Source organism: Capra hircus, chromosome 8 (assembly GCF_001704415.2).
Source record: "Capra hircus breed San Clemente chromosome 8, ASM170441v1, whole genome shotgun sequence".
NCBI classification, from domain to species: Eukaryota; Metazoa; Chordata; class Mammalia; order Artiodactyla; family Bovidae; genus Capra; species Capra hircus.
The window spans coordinates 17242498-17261416 of NC_030815.1; the positions used below are offsets into that span (position 1 = coordinate 17242498).

At 36.4% G+C, this 18919-nt stretch overlaps 1 protein-coding gene across 4 annotated transcripts in view; it reads left to right on the forward strand.

The window, feature by feature from the left end:
- PLAA (phospholipase A2 activating protein) overlaps nucleotides 1-18919 on the forward strand; it is a 39127-nt gene that overhangs the window by 6896 nt on the left and 13312 nt on the right. For all 4 annotated transcript variants that reach the window (XM_005683596.3, XM_018051892.1, XM_018051893.1 and 1 more), the window contains exons 2-9: nucleotides 648-841; nucleotides 8192-8292; nucleotides 8380-8500; nucleotides 10420-10587; nucleotides 11062-11197; nucleotides 13319-13488; nucleotides 17161-17318; nucleotides 18012-18231. In XM_005683596.3, the coding sequence (XP_005683653.3) occupies nucleotides 648-841; nucleotides 8192-8292; nucleotides 8380-8500; nucleotides 10420-10587; nucleotides 11062-11197; nucleotides 13319-13488; nucleotides 17161-17318; nucleotides 18012-18231 (1268 nt within the window). The remainder of the gene's footprint in view (nucleotides 1-647; nucleotides 842-8191; nucleotides 8293-8379; nucleotides 8501-10419; nucleotides 10588-11061; nucleotides 11198-13318; nucleotides 13489-17160; nucleotides 17319-18011; nucleotides 18232-18919) is intronic.

Genomic DNA, 18919 nt, shown 5'->3' on the forward strand with positions numbered 1-18919 from the left:
TATGTATTGTTATAATGGTGTTTGGAAAAGGAGTGAATATAGATGAGTATGTGTGCAATATTTATCTGGGACTCTTCCCTCTTTATATATACTCGTGTTATCTCCTTTAGCTGGACCACAAACTCCTTTATTTAGCTTGAGTCAGAAATATAATTCTTTAATTCCCCTCAGCAGCTAATTTATTGCCTTCCACGTGGTGTGTATATATATATATATCTATGTGTGTGCGTGGTATATATATATATATATATATATCTGTTGTTTGTCTTGTTATGTAAGGCAGTGATGCCAAGTGAACGATATGTATAACAATTTGGTGATTATTCTAATCCCCAGGCAGTTATTAATATCCTGTGTCCCTAGAGCAGTCATTTATATGTCCCTGTGTTGGTCCCTTTAGTTCACATATTGAGTGTGATTGATAGTCTAGCTACTTACATACACACACTATACTAATGGATACTAAGTAAATGTTTCATAGTATGTAAAGGTCCTCAGGGGTTTTAGGCTTATAGATAGTAAATTCCATTATCCGAGTTGCATGAATGTTTCACTTCACTAGAGATTTCTTAGGGTAACAACGGCTGATAAGTAGAAATAAAGTAAGGGGACCAGTGTATATCTTATTAACTGTCATGTCTTTCCAGTCCTAACAGGGGCTTTACAGAAATGCACTGTATGAGTGGCCACTCCAATTTTGTCTCTTGTGTATGCATCATACCTTCAAGTGACGTGTACCCTCATGGACTAATCGCCACTGGAGGAAATGACCACAATATTTGCATTTTTTCACTTGAGAGTCCAGCACCACTTTATGTACTAAAAGGTCACAAAAACACTGGTGAGTGTAACACTTTGGCATGTTTCTGTTTGAATAAGTGTCATCTTTTTGAAGATAAAATTCTTATATCTGCTTTCCCTGGTTTTATTATTATCATTATTATTTTTACCTATCACTGGCTTGATACAGAAAACCTTTTGAATCATCATTGTTCTATAAATTCTCTGTTGTAGACTTCCTGTCATCAGTAAGGGCTGACATACCTATATATGTAAAAAGCAAAGATTTCATTTATAAAAGGAAGAGATTATAGTTTCATAAGCTTTGTAATTTTGGTTTTTCAACCAAAATTTTGCAAGGAATTCATTTACTCAGGAAAACTGAGAGCACTTCCTGTATCTTTGGACTGTTATTTCTATATTTATGTAGCAAATCAAGTCCCAGAAGGAATGTATGTAGGGGGTCTGGTATTATTTGAGAGTATTTAATACTTTTGAATGATGTTTTCTGTGATTTGCGTATATTTCTGATTCTGTTATATTCCTGGACTTGTGTTTGCTTAACAGCTCTTTGTTATAAAATGATACAGTTAATCAATGCAGTATGTGTACTTTTTGTTGTTGCTCTTGTTGTTTCTGGAATAGTTTGGGAAATCTGTAAGCAAATAGTATGGCCCATAAGCATTCTACACTTAATACTTTAAAGGAGTTTGCAAAATGCTTTGTGTGTAGGTATGGGAAATCTTCAATACAGAGTGATATAGATTTTTAAAAACTTTTTAAAGGATATCTTCAAATGTATATAAAAGTAGAGACAACGTATTTTAAGAGAAATACTATAATGCTCTCTTCCACCCATGTATTTGCATAGCTTTAAGGATTATCAGCACATGGCCTATTTGGTTTCATCTTCTGCCCCTTCCACATCATTATTTTAAAGGAAATTTACAATATACTATTTCATTCATAAATAGTTCAATGTTTAGCGCTATCATAGGGTTTGGCAAACTTTGTCTGTACAGGGCAAGATAGTAAATATTTTAGGATTTACAGGCCATGCAGTCACTTTCGTAACTGCTCACCTGTGCTGGTGCGTGGAGAAGCAGCCATTGACAGTGAACACGTCTGTGTTTCAGTAAACTATTATTCATGGACACTGAAATATGAATGTCATATAATTTTCATATGTCAAGAAGTGCCTTTTTTCCCTCTCACCAACTTAAAAATATAAAAACTGTTCTTAGTTTGTGCACCATACAAAAACAGGTAGCCCACAGGCCGTAGCTTGTTGACCCCTCAGAAAAAATAATTTACTCTAATTTTGCTGTTATTTCTGGATTTAATACGTAGCATGTTTTGTTAAGAACCTACCACATCAACTATTTGGTTACCCTGTGGCACACTTACCCAGAAAAGACAGGGTAAATGCTTGCCTTCTGCCCTCCCCCACCTCTTTTGATGGTTTCAGAATGAGTTGATTCCCTAACATCTTGTTTTCTTTTTTGACTCTCAAACTGTCCCAATTGAAAGCTTCTTTAAACAATTGGTTCCTATGGCTTCTTTTTAATTGAAGGATAATTGTTTAAAAGAATTTGTTGTTTTCTGTCAAACCTCAGCATGAATCAGCTATAGGTACACATATATCCCCTCGCTTTTGAACCTCCCTCCCATCTCTCTCCCCATCCCACCCCTCTAGGTTGATGCAGAGCCCCTGTTTGAGTTACCTGAGCCATACAGCAAATTCCCTTTGGCTATCTATTTTACATGTGATACTGTAAGTTTCCATGTTACTCTTTCCATACGTCTCACCCTCTCCTCCCCTCTCCCCATGTCGATATGTCTGTTCTCTATGTCTGTTTCTCCATTGTTGCCCTGTAAGCAAATTCTTCAGTACCATTTTTCTAGATTCCATATATGTGTGTCAGAATACAATATTTATCTTTCTGACTCACTTCAGTCTGTATAATGGGTTCTAGGTTCATCCACTGCATCAGAACTGACTCAAATGCATTCCTTTTTATGGCTGAGTAACATTCCATTGTATATATGTACCACAACTTCTTTCTCCATTCATCTGTCGATGGACATCTAGGTTCCTTCCATGTTCTAGCTATTGTAAATAGTGCTGCAATAAACAATGGGATACATGTGTCTTTTTCAGGGTATCTGCCTAGGAGTGGGATTACTGGGTCATATGGTGGTTTTATTCCTAGTTTTTTAAGGAATCTCCATCCTATCTTCCATAGTGGCTGTATCAATTTACATTTCCACCAACAGTGCAAGAATGTTCCCTTTTCTCCACACCTCTGTGGCTTCTTGATAAGCCCTTAACTTTTGGTACTATAGAATGTTCTAGACCTGAAGTCAACAATTTTGCCAAGAACCTTATGTTTTTCTTTTAGTGGGAAATAGTATTTAGAAACCGCAATTTGAGTTGTGGTCCAGGATTTTTTTTTAATTAATTTTGTTTTGTAATTATATAAAACATAGTTTACAAAGAAAAATCTGTTTAACACGATGAGTACAGAGAAGTCTGTGTTGCTTTCTCACATCATCCTTTTCTTATAAGTAATTTTTTGTATTACTCTATTTTCATGTGGTATTTAAATTTATTTTTTAATTGGAGGAAAATTGCTTTACAGTGTTGTGTCAGTTTCTACCATACAGCAATGTGAATCAGTCATAATTTTATATATATATATATCCCCTCCCTGTAAGTGACTAGTTTTTTTTAATAGCTCTGTTCTTTCTGAAAAAAAAAAAAAAAAAATAGCATATCTATGTTACCCCTTTCTTAGATAGAAGGTAACATACTGTATTTAGTTTTCTACCCTGGCTATTTTTACTTGATAGTACTGTCCTGGAATACTTCATTGCTGTATATAGAAATCTTTGTTCATTTTTACAGTGGCATTATATTTCACTGTGTAGCTATACTAAAGCTATTTTAGCTTATTCAGCTGGTCTCCTATTGATGGATATCTAAGTTTCCAATCTTTTGCTCAAGCAGTTGTCTTTTGATTGTTTTTTTGTGTGTGTGTGAGTGTAATTTAGGTATGATATCCAGTTCTGGATCAAAGGGTAAATGCATATGTAATTTTATTAGTTATTGCCAAACCCCCTCATTTGGTTTAAACCCCCTTTATTGCATTTCCAGCAGCAATATTTGAGTCCCTTCTTCCCTTACCAGTCAAATATGTTGTCAGATTTTTAGATTGTTGCCAAAATGATAAGTGAAAAATGACATTTTAGTATGGGGTAATTTGCATCTCTCATTATGGAGGGGGGCATTTTTTAAAATATGGAAGGTTCATTGGCATTTTATCCCCCTGAGAGCTATATTCTTGCCCATATAATATAGGGTTATTGACTATTTAAAAGTCCTTTATAAATTAGTTATTAACCCTTTGATACAAATTGCAAATATTTTTTCATATCATTATCTTTCTTTGCTTTATATATGTTCTTGTTTTCCTGTTTTTTAATGCAAAGGTTTATTTTATGTAATCATATGTGTCTTGATTTTGTAAAGGTGTTTCTCATAGAAACCTGTGCAGTAAAAATATTGCTTCATATTTTAAGGGTATTTTTTCTGCTTGGTTTATTTCTACTTTATCATAGGTTATCTTTTATCATTTTGTTAAGTTGCTTGATGATTTGGGGCCAGTGTCATTTCTTTCTTTTTAACTTTCTCTTTTTTAATTTGAAAAATACCACATCAGTGAGTTGAAGATGAAGAAATTAATGATTGACATCCTTATGTCATGTTGTTTTTTTGTCAGCTTTCTAGCCCAAATTTTATGTTCTAAATGGTAGAGTGGTACTGTTTTTTAGTCAACATATGTGTAACACTTTCCAGTTACATTCAGTTCAGTTCAGTTCAGTCGCCTAGTCGTGTCCGACTCTTTGTGACCCCATGAATCGCAGCACGCCGGGCCTCCCTGTCCATCACCAACTCCCGAAGTCCACCCAGTCGAGTCGGTGATGCCATCCAGCCATCTCATCCTCGGTCGTCCCCTTCTCCTCCTGCCCCCAATCCTTCCCAGCATCAGGGTCTTTTCCAATGAGTCAGCTCTTCCCATAAGGTGGCCAAAGTATTGGAGTTTCAGCTTTAGCATCATTCCTTCCAAAGAACACCCAGGACTGATCTCCTTTAGAATGGACTGATTAGATCTCCTTGCAATCCAAGGGACTCTCAAGAGTCCTCTAACACCACAATTCAAAAGCATCAATTCTTCGGTGCTCAGCCTTCTTTACAGTCCAACTCTCACATCCATACATGACCACAGGAAAAACCATAGCCTTGACTAGATGGACCTTTGTTGGCAAAGTAATATCTCTGCTTTTTAATATGCTTTGTAGGTTGGTCATCACTTTCCTTCTAAGGACGTGAGTTAACTGGAAAAGCTGAGCCTTTAGGTTCTTTTCCCTGAGCTATTTTCCCAGTTGAAAGCGTTTATTTTCATGGCAACAACCTTAATTTTCTTTGTTTTGAACATACTTTAAATCCATTTGGAAGTTTTGGCACTGTGCAGGACGGATGGCCATGTTTCTGAGTTGTACCTGTTATGTAGCTGGATGTCACTTGTCCTTTTGTACGGAAAGGACTTCTAGGGTTATTTTTCACCTGGGCTTGAGAAGCAGTTGGCTCTTCCAGCTCTGCAAATCCCCAGGTTTGGACTCTTCATTCCTGCTTGGGAGCCAGCCAGTTCTTGATCTCATTCCTTTCTTTTACTACCTAGCCGGATATGTCCAACAGTAAATGACACCTAACGCAGGAGTCCCATTTTCCAGCCTTTCTTTAGATAACAAGTTTATCGTGTCCTGAGTTAATGCCAGTGGCACCTTTACCACTTACTACGTAATAAGGATCATTGGTCTTCTGTGTTAGCAATCTCATCACCTGTCTGTTGTGGTGCCTCACTTTTGCTGCTAATTCTGACTCAGTGAAGTAGGCTAGGTGACGTTGCAGTAACAGACAGCTCCAGTGTCACAGTGGCTTAATGCAGTCAGCTTGCTTTGCTTCTTGTAGCTCCAGTGCAGCAGGTATCCAGATGACAGGCTCCAGTGCGGCATGTGCTTTCACAGATGCTGGAGCAGTGGGGAGGAGCATGGCCTAATTGAGCTCCTGTTCTTAAAGCTTCCACCTGGAAGTAACATGATTTCTGCTCAATTTCTCAGTGCCAGAACAAGTCATGTAACATGCCTAAAGCCAAAGGAACTGAAGTTCAGTCTTATAATTTGCTTAGAAGGTAAAGAGCAGAAAATATTTTATGAATATCACTAATGGCTACCATGCACATTAAAATCTTTACATGTTCCGTGTGCTTCCTGGAAACCTCCCTCTTGGTTCCTTTTAGCCACCTGTTACATTCATACTCCCTGGGTTAATGTCATCTCCAGATTTCCCTATTTCCTAGATCCCTTGTTTTCATCATTCTTAGCTTACTCTTTAGTATAATACAGCTGTTGCAGCTTCCTAAGAAAGCTGTAACATGGGGGTTAAATATATTTTGTATTTGCATATCGGAAAATAGCTTTATTCTAGACTTATATTTGACTGTTAATTTGGCTAGATGTGGAATCCTGTGTTAAATCCATTTAACTTCAGAATTTTGAAGGCATTGCTCTATTGCCTTTTAGTGTATGGTGTTATTTAGAAGTTTGATGCCATTTCTCCTGTCTTTTCTATGGGACACTTCTGGTCCCTTCCCAAACTTTTGGGATCGTCTCTATTTCTAACGTTACGAAATATCACAGTGCATCTCTGTCTCTGTTTCTTAAAGTGCCTTTCACTGGACACTTTTGTAGGTTCATTCAGTCTGGATATCTTGACCTTCACTTTGAGGGAATCTTTCTTATACTGTTTCTTTGTTTTCTGCCCCAATTTCTCCTCCTTCCCCAGTTACTTCTTTTCGGAATCTCTGTTACTTAGATGTTTGACATTCTAAAATTATTTTCTGACTTTCTTAACTATCCTTTCCTGTTTTCTATATCTTTGCCTTTTGGGTCCAATTCTCAGACTTCCCCCCCCCCCGCCCCCCCGGATTTTTAGTTTGGTTCTTCTATTTTTAGCATTTAGTTTTCTTGGTCTCTCATTAGTTCTTTTTTTATATAATACCTGTTTGCAAATAATACCAGATTGAAGATTTTTCTTCCACTTTCAGAAATTGGATTTGTTTCTTATGGATCGCTCAAGCCCTTTACCCCTTATTTTTCTGTTTCTTTGCTTTGGTTTTTCTTTTTCATGTGGCTGGAGCTTGGTGATTGGTGGTCTTTGTTAGAGGTTGAGCTGATGGCCTAACATTTTAGATGGAAATCCTCTCAAATGTCTGCATCTGAAGTTCTTTAACATTATTCAGTCCTCTAAGAATGCTCCTGCCTCTTGCCTAGGTGAATGGAGATCGCTATATGCCTGACTGCTGGTTTTGTGGGAGCAGGTATAGATACCACATTTTAGGATGGAGACTTTCTGCTCATTCCCCTGTGTTTCTTGGGGCTCCTTATTCCAGCCATTTATTACGCCTGGTGACCTGAGTCTAGAAACTCAGCTGCATTTCCTCCAGAGGATAAACCTCCAGTCTCCTTCCTGCAGTGGGTGAGGATATACTTTCCTGACACTGTAGGCTGAGAGGAGAGTTCTAGTGTTTCACTGCATTGTGTGCAGGCTTTGAATCACTGTTCTCATTTCTTAGATTCTCTGCTTAGCCCCATCCTCTGTGGAACCTAGTGGATACTAAGTCTCACAGTTTTGTGGGGCCAGTTACTCTGCTTCTAATCTCTTTCTGTGTAACCTCTTCCTTTTTGCTAAGTCAGTTATATTATTTTGTCTTCTTTGTCCTTGTAAATTAAGACCATTTATAGCATTACTGCGGACAATCTGCCATTTAAAATCAGAACTCTTGACTTTTTTGTTTCCATGTTTTTAGATAATTTTTCATATTTATAATTTTTAGCTTATACAGTTTTACATCAAGATAAAGCATTTAATTAGCCGTCTCATTACTGTTGAACACTTGGCTTGACTCTTTTTTTTGTCGTGTATACTAGCGTGACCCTAAATAACTATATAGTGTTCCAAAATCTTTTGCATTATTTTTCTGTATAGTTTTGTAGAACTGGAAGGGATTGTGCAACCCACTTAATCCTGCTCCCTCCTTTTACAGATGAGGAATCTGATGTTAAATAATATCCCTGTGGTCAGATAGCTCCTAAATGGCATGGTTAGGACTTGGATCCAGGGAGCCCGGCCCCAGAGTCTGTGCTTTTCTGTAGTTCCATTGAGTTAAGCCTTAATTAGCTAAATACCCTCACTTCATAAAGTGTATTTAAAATTGTAGTGTTTTAGTAACTGGCAAGATTGAGCATTTTTCTCTGTGAAAATATGTTAATTAACCTTTTTCTCCTTTAGTTTGTAGTCTTTCTTCTGGCAAGTTTGGGACATTACTTAGTGGCTCGTGGGACACAACGGCTAAAGTCTGGCTGAATGACAAATGCATGATGACCTTACAGGTACAGTAGTTCTGTGCGAGTATTTGATAAGATAATTAAATATGATGATTCTGTGGCAACTTACCTTAATACCCATTTTCCTCACAGGGTCATACAGCTGCAGTTTGGGCAGTAAAGATATTACCTGAACAGGGCTTAATGTTAACTGGATCAGCAGACAAGACTATTAAACTGTGGAAAGCTGGAAGATGCGAGAGGACTTTTTCTGGTAAGATCACAGTAGACAGCTTTTGTAATCTGATTGCTTCATATTTGCACAGATGATTTTTTTTTTAATTTAGACGTTTTAAAGTGATACTTGAAAAACATCAGTGTATTTCAGCCATTTAATTTGGGTGAGTATAAATTTTCTGACAGTTAATATGTCATATCTTTTTAAAAGGTGTGCTGAGATCTGTCATAAGACAACCAGATATGGGCTAATACATAGCTACTTCATAAGCTGTAATATGGCTCTGTGCTTCTATGTATGTTATTTACATAATTTTTGGTACTCAGTTATATTTTGATTGTCATTTGAACGATTTAGCCTGAAACTTCCAAGCATAAGTCTTACTAAGTGTGGGTCAATTGAGTTACCTTCATATGTGAGGACAACCTCACTCATGCTTTTATTAATATTGAAATACAGTGTTTAATAATAAGAATTTTCAGGCTTTGTTTATGTTGTACTTTCAGGTGGGTAGTCTTGTAAAACCTCAGCTATTAAATAACTCCTAAAATGAGGAATTGGCTGTCTAATATTAGTACTGATGATTTATTTGTGTGGCACTTAAATTTTTGATGTGATTTTTGTTTGTTTTTCCTTGCTTCTATTTATTCCTTAAAGTTGATCAACATCCTGAATAATACTGCAAGATGTCCCTTGTGCAGATAAAACTATCTGTAGGTGGAAAATGGACAATGAGTTATAACAGAACATCCCTCTGTTTCTGCTTCCGTACAGACACTATACGTGTCAAGTTTTATTAATCTGTTATAGGTCATCTAAATCAGCAAATACTGAGCATGGGAAAGGTTTAGATGCCTGATCTCCTTTATAGATTACAAACTTCTGAAAATGTTTTGTCCTTTTAAAAAACATCTATAGTGCCTCAATTAATATTGAAAAAATTGAATCTTTTTACGTTTTTAAAAATATTTAATGTCCTTTGAAAGAAAGAAATACACGTATATATAGTTATACAATAACACAAGTTTTAATTCAATAAATTCTTGCCCTTTAAAAAAAATCAAGTCCTTAATTTTTATTTTATCATTTTAATGCCTTCATTTATATAAATTAAGAAATATTTCCCTTGGTAAAGCAGCAGTGTTTGGCTTTATATGTTTTGGTTGAATCAAAAGAGTAAGAGAAGTTGTTATTTGAATCGAAAGTGGTAGGAAATAAGAGGCAGGAAACTTGAATTCTTGCTTTAGCTCTGCCACTTTGTGTGGTTTTAGATAAATTAATCTCTCTCAACCTATTTCACATTTGAATAAAGTTTATCCTATGATAGATTTTATTTCAAACTCTTAAATAATTGAAATCTTTTTTGTAATCCTGGTTTTTCTTTTCTTGGTACTTTATAAATACTAATCTTAGTATTATATAGTGAGAAATTGTGGAGCTGTTTACTTTGTTATTCATCTGTTATATTTGAGTATTGTGTATGTTATGAATAATAACTTGTTACTGGGAAAGAAAAGTTGAATTCTCAAATAAAAATCATGGGGGAACTTCCCTGTCAGTCCAGCGGTTAAGACTTCATGCTTATACCGCAGGTGATCAAGTCTGATCCCTGGTTGGGAACTAAGGCCCTGCATGCCGCACAGCCAACAAATAAATAAAGGACTTTCTTTAAAAAAAAAAAAATTCTGTGGATCAAAATCCCATTGTGGAGGATTTTAAGAAATAATGAGAGAAGATATGATAAGACTGGTGATTAAAAAATACTGCCAAAACTACACTACCAGTTTTGGCTACCAGGCTTTTCTAAGGGGAAAAAAATGTATTTCTCTAACTTGAAAGTCAGTTTTTAATATTCACTGGTATGTTTAATAGTGTTAGTAAATTAAAAGACATAGAGCCATCAACCAAATGATCTATTTTTATTGATTTATATTTATGTATATATTTTAATACAGGGCATGAAGACTGTGTAAGAGGCTTGGCAATTTTGAGTGAAACAGAATTTCTCTCCTGTGCAAATGATGCTAGTATTAGAAGGTGGCAAATCACTGGCGAATGTCTTGAAGTATTTTATGGTCATACAAATTATATTTATAGCATATCTGTCTTTCCAAATTGTAAAGGTAAGATTGTCTTATACTACATATTTAAAATTCTGTGTTGAGTGTGGTTCTGTCCCATCTTCAGGTTGGGGAGGTGGTGCAGAGTGCTAATGGTTTAAATCAGTTTTCAGTTTACTAACTAACTTGAATAATTTAGTAACTTTATTTTGTAAATATATTTTTCCTAAGGAGAAAACTGTATGATCATCTTTATATTCATTCAGACTTGATGGTTGTGTTGTAAAAAGTTCTTGGGCATCTGAAGAAAGATTTCATATAATTTACTGGTGTAAAGTATAGTAAGATGCGAATATACAAAAATGTAATTTTTTGAAGTTGTATATGGTACAAGTGACATATACATAAAATTTAGAACTATAATTTATAAGTACTTCGGGGTTTAAAAATCAGTATGCCTATTTAGAAAGATAGTATATATAAGTATACTAAATTTTATTTATTCAGGCTAATTTTTCCCATATTCATTAATTTTAGATTTTGTGACAACAGCAGAAGACAGATCTCTGAGAATCTGGAAACATGGGGAATGTGCTCAAACAATCCGACTTCCAGCTCAGTCTATATGGTGCTGCTGTGTGCTGGACAATGGTGACATTGTGGTTGGTGCGAGGTATTCACGTTCTAGTCAATCAATCAATAATATGTGTCTAGACCTTAGGTAAGGTGCACAGAGATAAGCCATAGAATTTCAGGTGAACTGGGGAGATCACAGGCACATTTGTGTTACTAAACAAAACAGTAGTAGGTATAACAGCTTTTGCATTAGTGATACATGATATATTACATTAATATTGTATTACAGGTTGTACAGTTGAAACTTGAAATGAGAGAAATTATAAATTGGTGTGGGCAAGCCATTTGGAGGAGAAATTTGAATTGGGTTTTGAAAGATAATGAATAAAAACAGCAAAGAAAGTTTCTATCAAAAATAGAAGTACAAGTAAAGTGTGGCCTGGGACCTGGAGTGATGTGTGTGGGAGATGAAGGAAAATGGTGGAGGACCAGTTCTAGGGAGCAGTGGATGATAGTGGTAAGATGGTACGGTGGGGCTTAATCATGAAGAACCTGGAATGCCCAGCATTTGTTAGATTCAGTGCTTGGGGTTAAAGGGTTATGACTCTTGAGTAAGAAGTGGTGAACAAAACTTAGGAATTATTAAATATGTAGGTTAGATTTAACTAGTAGTGACAATGGACAGGAAACCAAATTAAAAAGCAACTGTAGGAGTGGGATGTAAAGTTATGAAATGTTGTTACCCCCACAGTATTAATAGATAAAAAACAAAAAAGTGAGATAAGGCAGAGGGAAAATGATCAGAAAGGGGATGAAAGAAAAGGATAAAGTTTCAAAGTTTGAATGAGTAGAAGTCCACGTTAATAAAAATGGAGAAGTGCCAGAACGTCTAGTGAGAAAGGTGATAACCTCCTGGGATCTGTGCTGTGTAGTCACACTCAGGCAGTTGGACTGGATCCCAGTGTAACAGCTGGGACCGCAGATCAAGATTGGCATCAGACTTCCAGAGACCAGGGATAGGGCATCAGAGAGAAGAAACAGAAGGGAAGGAGCAGTACTAAAGGCTGAATTTGTGATACACTGTGGATAGAGAAAGAAAAGCCAGTAGCCGAAAACAGAAAAAACAATCCAGATGTTGAAATTCAGACTTGGAGAAAAGAGATTTTGGAGGCCAAATGTGATCAGTGTTAGTGAGTACATGAGGGGTTAAGGAATGAAAAGTTAGAAAACCTTTTGGATTTGCTTTGAAAGATGTTAGTAGTGACTTCTTTGACATCACATTTTGATAGAAAAAGGTAGTAAGAGGAGACAGACTTTTTTGAAGAAATGGATAAAGGAAAGGATCACAGGCTACGCTGGCATTGAAGGCAAGAAGAAAAAGAGAGCGACAGCCGTAAGAGAATGGGGTCTACTAAAGCACATGTGTTTCACTCCTTGGCTGGGTCAGGATCGATATGTTGGTTTAGTTATTTTCACCCTTATTTAAACTTATTTAAAATTGAAGAAAAGCAAATAAAGTGATAACATTTGCTGTTAGTAGAAGATTAAGTAAGAAAGTTCACTATAGAGCTGAGTGAGATGAATACAGTTGAAAGTGGTAACTTGCCTCCCTCACCACAAAATTTTGAAAAGAGAAATTATGGAAACTAAGTCATTTTCCCAAGAATAGAAATTGGGCCTGCCATCTAGTTCAGAGGTAAAGCTGTTTGTTTTTTTTTTTTTTTTCTTTTTTGGGGGTAACATTGCTAATTAATGGAATAGCAAGGACAGGCTCCATGTGTTTCTAATGAATGGATATCGAGCATCTAGTATTTTCTAAGCCTTATGTTGGGCCTTTGAGCCCTTTGTAAGTGAAACAGTTCACCACTCTTCTGTATACCGTAATACCTGTGTAATACTGACTTTGAAAGTGTATGCTATATCTGTATATTTTTGTGATGGTAAATATTTAATTTGGAATTGAAAATTGTCTTAAATATATATCTCTTTGTTCTTTGTCAGTAACTTTTTTCTTAAAAAGTCTTTTTCCATCCTTTCTGTTGCTTTAGAAAGTAGAGAGTAGTGTGCTGAAATCAGCATAGTTCTATATTCAGCAATAAATATGTAGTAACATTTTTCATATTCACATATTCAGATTATTTTTGCTTTGGATCTTTTAAGTGTGATAATGTTAATACATTGTGGTAATGACTTAAAATCAGTTTCTGTTTCATTACAGTGATGGCATTATTAGAGTGTTTACAGAATCAGAGGATCGGACAGCAAGTGCTGAGGAAATCAAGGCTTTTGAAAGAGAACTCTCTCAAGCAACCATTGATTCCAAAACTGGTGACTTAGGGGACATTAATGCTGAGCAACTTCCCGGGAGGGAACATCTGAATGAACCTGGTAAATATTTCAGTGTATCTAAAGGAGAAGGCAATGGCACCCCACTCCAGTACTCTTGCCTAGAAAATTCCATGGACGGAGGAGCCTGATGAGCTGCAGTCCGTGGGGTTGCGAAAAGTCGGACACGACTGAGCGATTTCGCTTTCACTTTTCACTTTCATGCATTGGAGAAGGAAATGGCAACCCGCTCCAGTGTTCTTGCCTGGAGAATCCCAGGGACAGCGGAGCTTGGTGGGCTGCTGTCTATGGGGTTGCACAGAGTCAGACACGACTGAAGCGGCTTAGCAGCAGCAGTAGTAAAAAACGTTACCATGTTTGACTTTTGGAATAATGAGTGACAGGAAAAAAAGATTGTTTTAAGTCATTCAGTATTATTTTCATTGCCAGGCACCAATTTCTGAGAATTTTTATTATGCATAATCACAATGAGAAACCATATTCTTTTTGCCTCTGCCTCATCGTTTTAAAGACTTTGAGCTAAGTTCCCCATAAACAGGAATCTTTTCTTTTTTTCAATACTTACTTCATATATATAGTAGGTGTTCAGAAGTCACTCATTTAATAACTTTTGGTTGACTTTATTCTCTGAGAGCCTGTATAGACTAAAAATGAGTTTAAATAATGCAGTGTCTGCTTAATGAGTTAGGCATCATTTGAGCTTAAAATCAGCACAGTGGTTGTCTCAAATGAAACTTTGTATTGGATGGATCCATGATCCCTTGATCCATGGATCCCTGGGGGTTCTGAGACCCTTTCAGGATATCCATATGGTCATAACTAGTTTTGTAATACAAAAATGTTATTTGACTTTTAACGCTGTGTTAACATCTGCATTTATGGGTTAGAACTGCTGGCTCCTTAGTACACAGATCAAGGCAGTGGCACCAAACTGTTCAGGTAGTCATGGTGTTCTTCACTGGCATGCAGTTGTTGTTTTTAAGAAAAAATGCATCTGCTCTTAAGAATGTTCCTAAAAAAGCATTAAAAATTGCATTTTGGCCCTTTAGTACACGTCTTTAACATTCTGGATGACAAGATGTAAAGTACACCTACAGTATACCAGAGCACCACATGCCTCTGGGATAAGTACTTCTGCAGTCATTGGAGTCGCAGGCTGAACTTTCCCTTTTTTCATGGAATGCCACTTTCATTTCAAAGAACAGCTGTAGTTATTCAGACTTAGGTATTTGGCAGGCCTTTTTTGGAAAATGAATGGAATGAGCATGTCACTTTAAGGAAAACAATTGATAGTATTTGTTGCCAAAGATAAAATTCAAACTTTCAACTGAAAATTGAAATTTTGAAAGACTTGTAACATCAGTGGTAATATTAACAAATGCGACTTTTTAATATTGAATAATAAAATGTGTAGTCGTATGGAAGATCTGCATAGATCAGTGATTTAATCAGTGTTTTCCAGATGACCAGTTTGTGGTCTAACAGAATCATAAATGAGTAAAAGAACTGTTCAGAGTTTGATGGACCAGTGGATTTTAGTATAATAAAGCATGACAAGTTCACTGATATGATTTTAGATTCCAAAGTTGTAACCTTTTAGGATCTGCCCGTGTAGAATATCCACATTTTTCTAAAACGTCTATTAGACGAGTCCTGTCTTTTCAACTGCATGATCCTTGTGAGGTGGGATTTTCTTGATATACTTCAACCAAACAACAAATTACAAAGGTTAAATGCAGGGGCAGGTATGATAACTTATTCAATATGTAATGGATCTGTTGGGCTTCCCTGGTGGCTCAGTGTTATAGAATCTGCCTGCCAATGCAGGAGACGCAGGTTCAATCTCTAGGTCCAGAAGATCCCCTAGGGAAGGAAATGGCAATCTACTCCAGTATGTTTGCCTGGGAAATCCTATGGACAGAGGAGCCTGGTGGACTATTGTCTATGGGGTCGCAAAAGACTCAGACACGGCTTAATGACTAAACAACAATAACAAAGAGATCACTTACTGTTTTCCATGAAGTAAATATGTTTTTTATTCTCATGTTTAATTTCAAATTCAGTAAATCAACTGATACAACCCACATAAAAAAATTTCTTTGGGTTTCTGAAACCAGAGTTTGAATACGTTCATATCGTTTCATGTTTTTAATATTCTTATAGTTCTTTGCAAAAATGTAATCTTTTTGTCCATACATATATACACATTCAGTGTATTTACTAGGTACTTACTGTGTGCCTGGCATTGTTCTAAACTCTGCAGAATACAGATTCTTTTCTCACAAATTTATACTCTACAGGAGGAGGCAGATAATTAAAAAGTAAGTAGATATACAAGTATGTCAGATAATGATAAATTCTATGGGAAAAGTAAAGCAGGAGTTGAGTTTTAATAAAAAACAAAACAGGAGTTATAAATTCAGTGGTCAGGAAATGTATACTACTTAGGATAGCACTAGTTGCTATAACAGATAAATCCTAAAATCTCAGTGGCTTAACACAAGAGAAGGTTTATTTGTTGTACATTTAGAGTTCAGTTGATGACAGGGTGTCCTGGAGTGTATACTCCTCTGAGTTATTCAGGTGCCCAAGCTGAAATCACCATCTTCAGCAGGTGCTTGCAGGGTCCCCTTGGTTATAGACATTCAGTCACTAGATAGTATAAGAGGGGAGGGTAGAAAATGATGGACTAGGTTTGGAACCAGCATATATCATACCCTGAAGCTGAAGCTGAAACTCCAATACTTTCGCCACCTGATGCGAAGAACTGACCCATTGGGAAAGACCCTGATGCTAGGAAAGATTGAAGGCGGGAAGAGAAGGGGAGGACAGAGGATGAGATGGCTGGATGGCATCACCAACTCGATGGACATGAGTTTGAGTAGGCTTGAAGAGTTGGTGATGGAAAGGGAAGCCTGGCGTGCTGCAGTCCATGGAGTCACAAAGAGTCCAACACAACTAAGCGACTGAACTGAACTGATACAACACCCACCTGGATTCCACTGACCATTACTCAGTATGTAATCTTGGGACTCCATTGGAATAGGAGCAGGAATTTCTAGAGGACAGATAGGTGCCTCTGCCACTGAAGGCCTTGTGAGAATGTGACTTTCAGGTAAAGTTCCTAAGGAGGCTCGGAAGCAAATCTTGCCAACATCTGTGTGGAGAATATATTAAGCACAATAAACAGCCAGTGTAATAAGACTGTAGGGGGCTCCAGGGCCTATAGTAGGAGGCCATTGAATCAGTCCAACTAAGAAATACTGGTGGCTTGTAGCAATAGGTAGCATTGGAGATGGTGAGAAGAGTTAGTTGTTCTAGCTATATTTTAATGATAGAGCTGATAGAATTTGCTGTAGGATTAGAGTTGAGATAAAGGAATCACTCTTCTACTCTTTTTGGCCTGATCAGCTAGAAGAATGGAGAATCATTTACTGAAATGAAGTATTGTCAGAAGACATTTATTAATAAAACTCATTTTATTTTTGATTAGCCAGCCACTTTTTTAGTAGACTCACATCTTTTTAACCATCCTTTATTTAATAGAGTTTCCTTTGAAGCATTATTTTCTTTTTGACCATTTTCTGCTAGAATTATGCTTTAAAATATTTTGTTTAATATTTTAGATATAAACTGTAACATTAAAAATTTTCGATCTGAATGTTTGTAAATTTTACTCTGCCATTCTCTGACTTACACAATTTTTATTTTAAGGTACTAGAGAAGGACAGACTCGTCTAATCAGAGATGGAGAGAAAGTCGAAGCCTACCAGTGGAGTGTTAATGAAAGGAGGTGGATAAAAATTGGTGATGTTGTTGGCTCCTCTGGTGCTAGTCAGCAAACGTCTGGAAGAGTTTTATATGAAGGGAAAGTATGTCAAGTTCTGCTTTCTAATTACCATTGTCTTAAAGCATTTGACAAATTAATGGTTTTGTTTCCCTTTCCCCATGCTAATAAAATTGTCTTTTGACAATTTTGACATTTAAAAATACATTTCAATGGGGAGATGCTCTCTCAGTCTTTCAGCAGTTTTTTTTGTTTGTTTTTTTAAGTATCTTTGCATGCAGAGAGAACTCCTTTTGTGATAGATGCCTTGGCCATGATTTGCCTTTTGGTAGTTAGATGCATAAGCTATTCCCGACCATTTTGGGTTTGGCGCTTCTGTGCCACCTTTCATCTCATGCTCCATGCCTAGCTATATTTAACTTGACAGGCCACGAGGGACCCTGCAGGGCTGTGCTTATAATGCTGGCATGTGTTTTATGAACATGTTTTCAACAGCTAATACTTTTGGCCTTGAGATCAGCTAATTGCCAACCAGTCTTTGGTTTTACAGTTCATGTGTTGTCGTAATCCATGCCCTAAGTCTACTCCAGAGAACTACCATTCTTACAGCACATGCAGATGGTCGCTATTAATCATTATCTGTCCAGTAGAAGCTTTAGCATTGTGCTTTGGAGAAAGTTTAACACTATCATTATTAAAATAACTCTGTGTTATATATGTCTTTAATATATATGAACAGACAGTAATCATTTATCTCCTTATTATATTCCCGTTTAAGGAATTTGATTATGTTTTCTCAATTGATGTCAATGAAGGTGGACCATCATATAAATTGCCATATAATATCACTGATGATCCCTGGTTAGCTGCATACAACTTCTTACAGAAGAATGATTTGAATCCTATGTTTTTGGATCAGGTGGCTAAGTTTATTATTGATAACACAAAAGGTCAAATGTTGGGACTCGGAAGCACCAGTTTTTCAGATCCTTTTACAGGTAAGTTAGGGTTTGTATTAAGTCTTATATATTAATACTCCCATCAGTGTTGATTATCTTTTGTGTGTGTGTGTGTGTGTGTGTGTGTGTGTGTATTTAAACACCTATTATGATTAACCATTTAAATAAAAAAATAAAAAATAAGATCTACAGCAGATTTATATTTTTGAGCTTCAAATTATATAGTAATTTTGTATTTATAGAAATAATTATAAATTGTTCTCTTTCAACAATACAGCCACACTGTAAACTAAATAAAATTAAGAAACTAATTCAGCCGTTTGAAATGAAAAGAAACCTGTAAGTTCCTTCATGTTACTGCTTCATGTTATTTTGGTGAAATTTATTGAATAGAAATTCTGTTTTTACATGGGGCTAAACTGGTTAGTTATGCATCAAGTCTAGAACTGAACTGTGGGTAATTTTAGTTTATGTGTTATTTGTATTTATCATGTTCATTTTAAGTCACTTGTTTATTATATAGTATACAGTGCATTTAAAGGGTTATAAATGGGATTAGGTTTTCATGCCAGGAGTATTATAACCCCAGTAGTATTAGTCTTGAGTCCTCGAGCGGAGTTTAATTCTAGAAGTGTTAGCCTGAGTTCTAGGCCCCAGAAACCGAGGCTGTGGTATGGGAGGGAATACAATTCTCCCTCCTGTCTTAAATATAGGGCCAGCCCTAAAT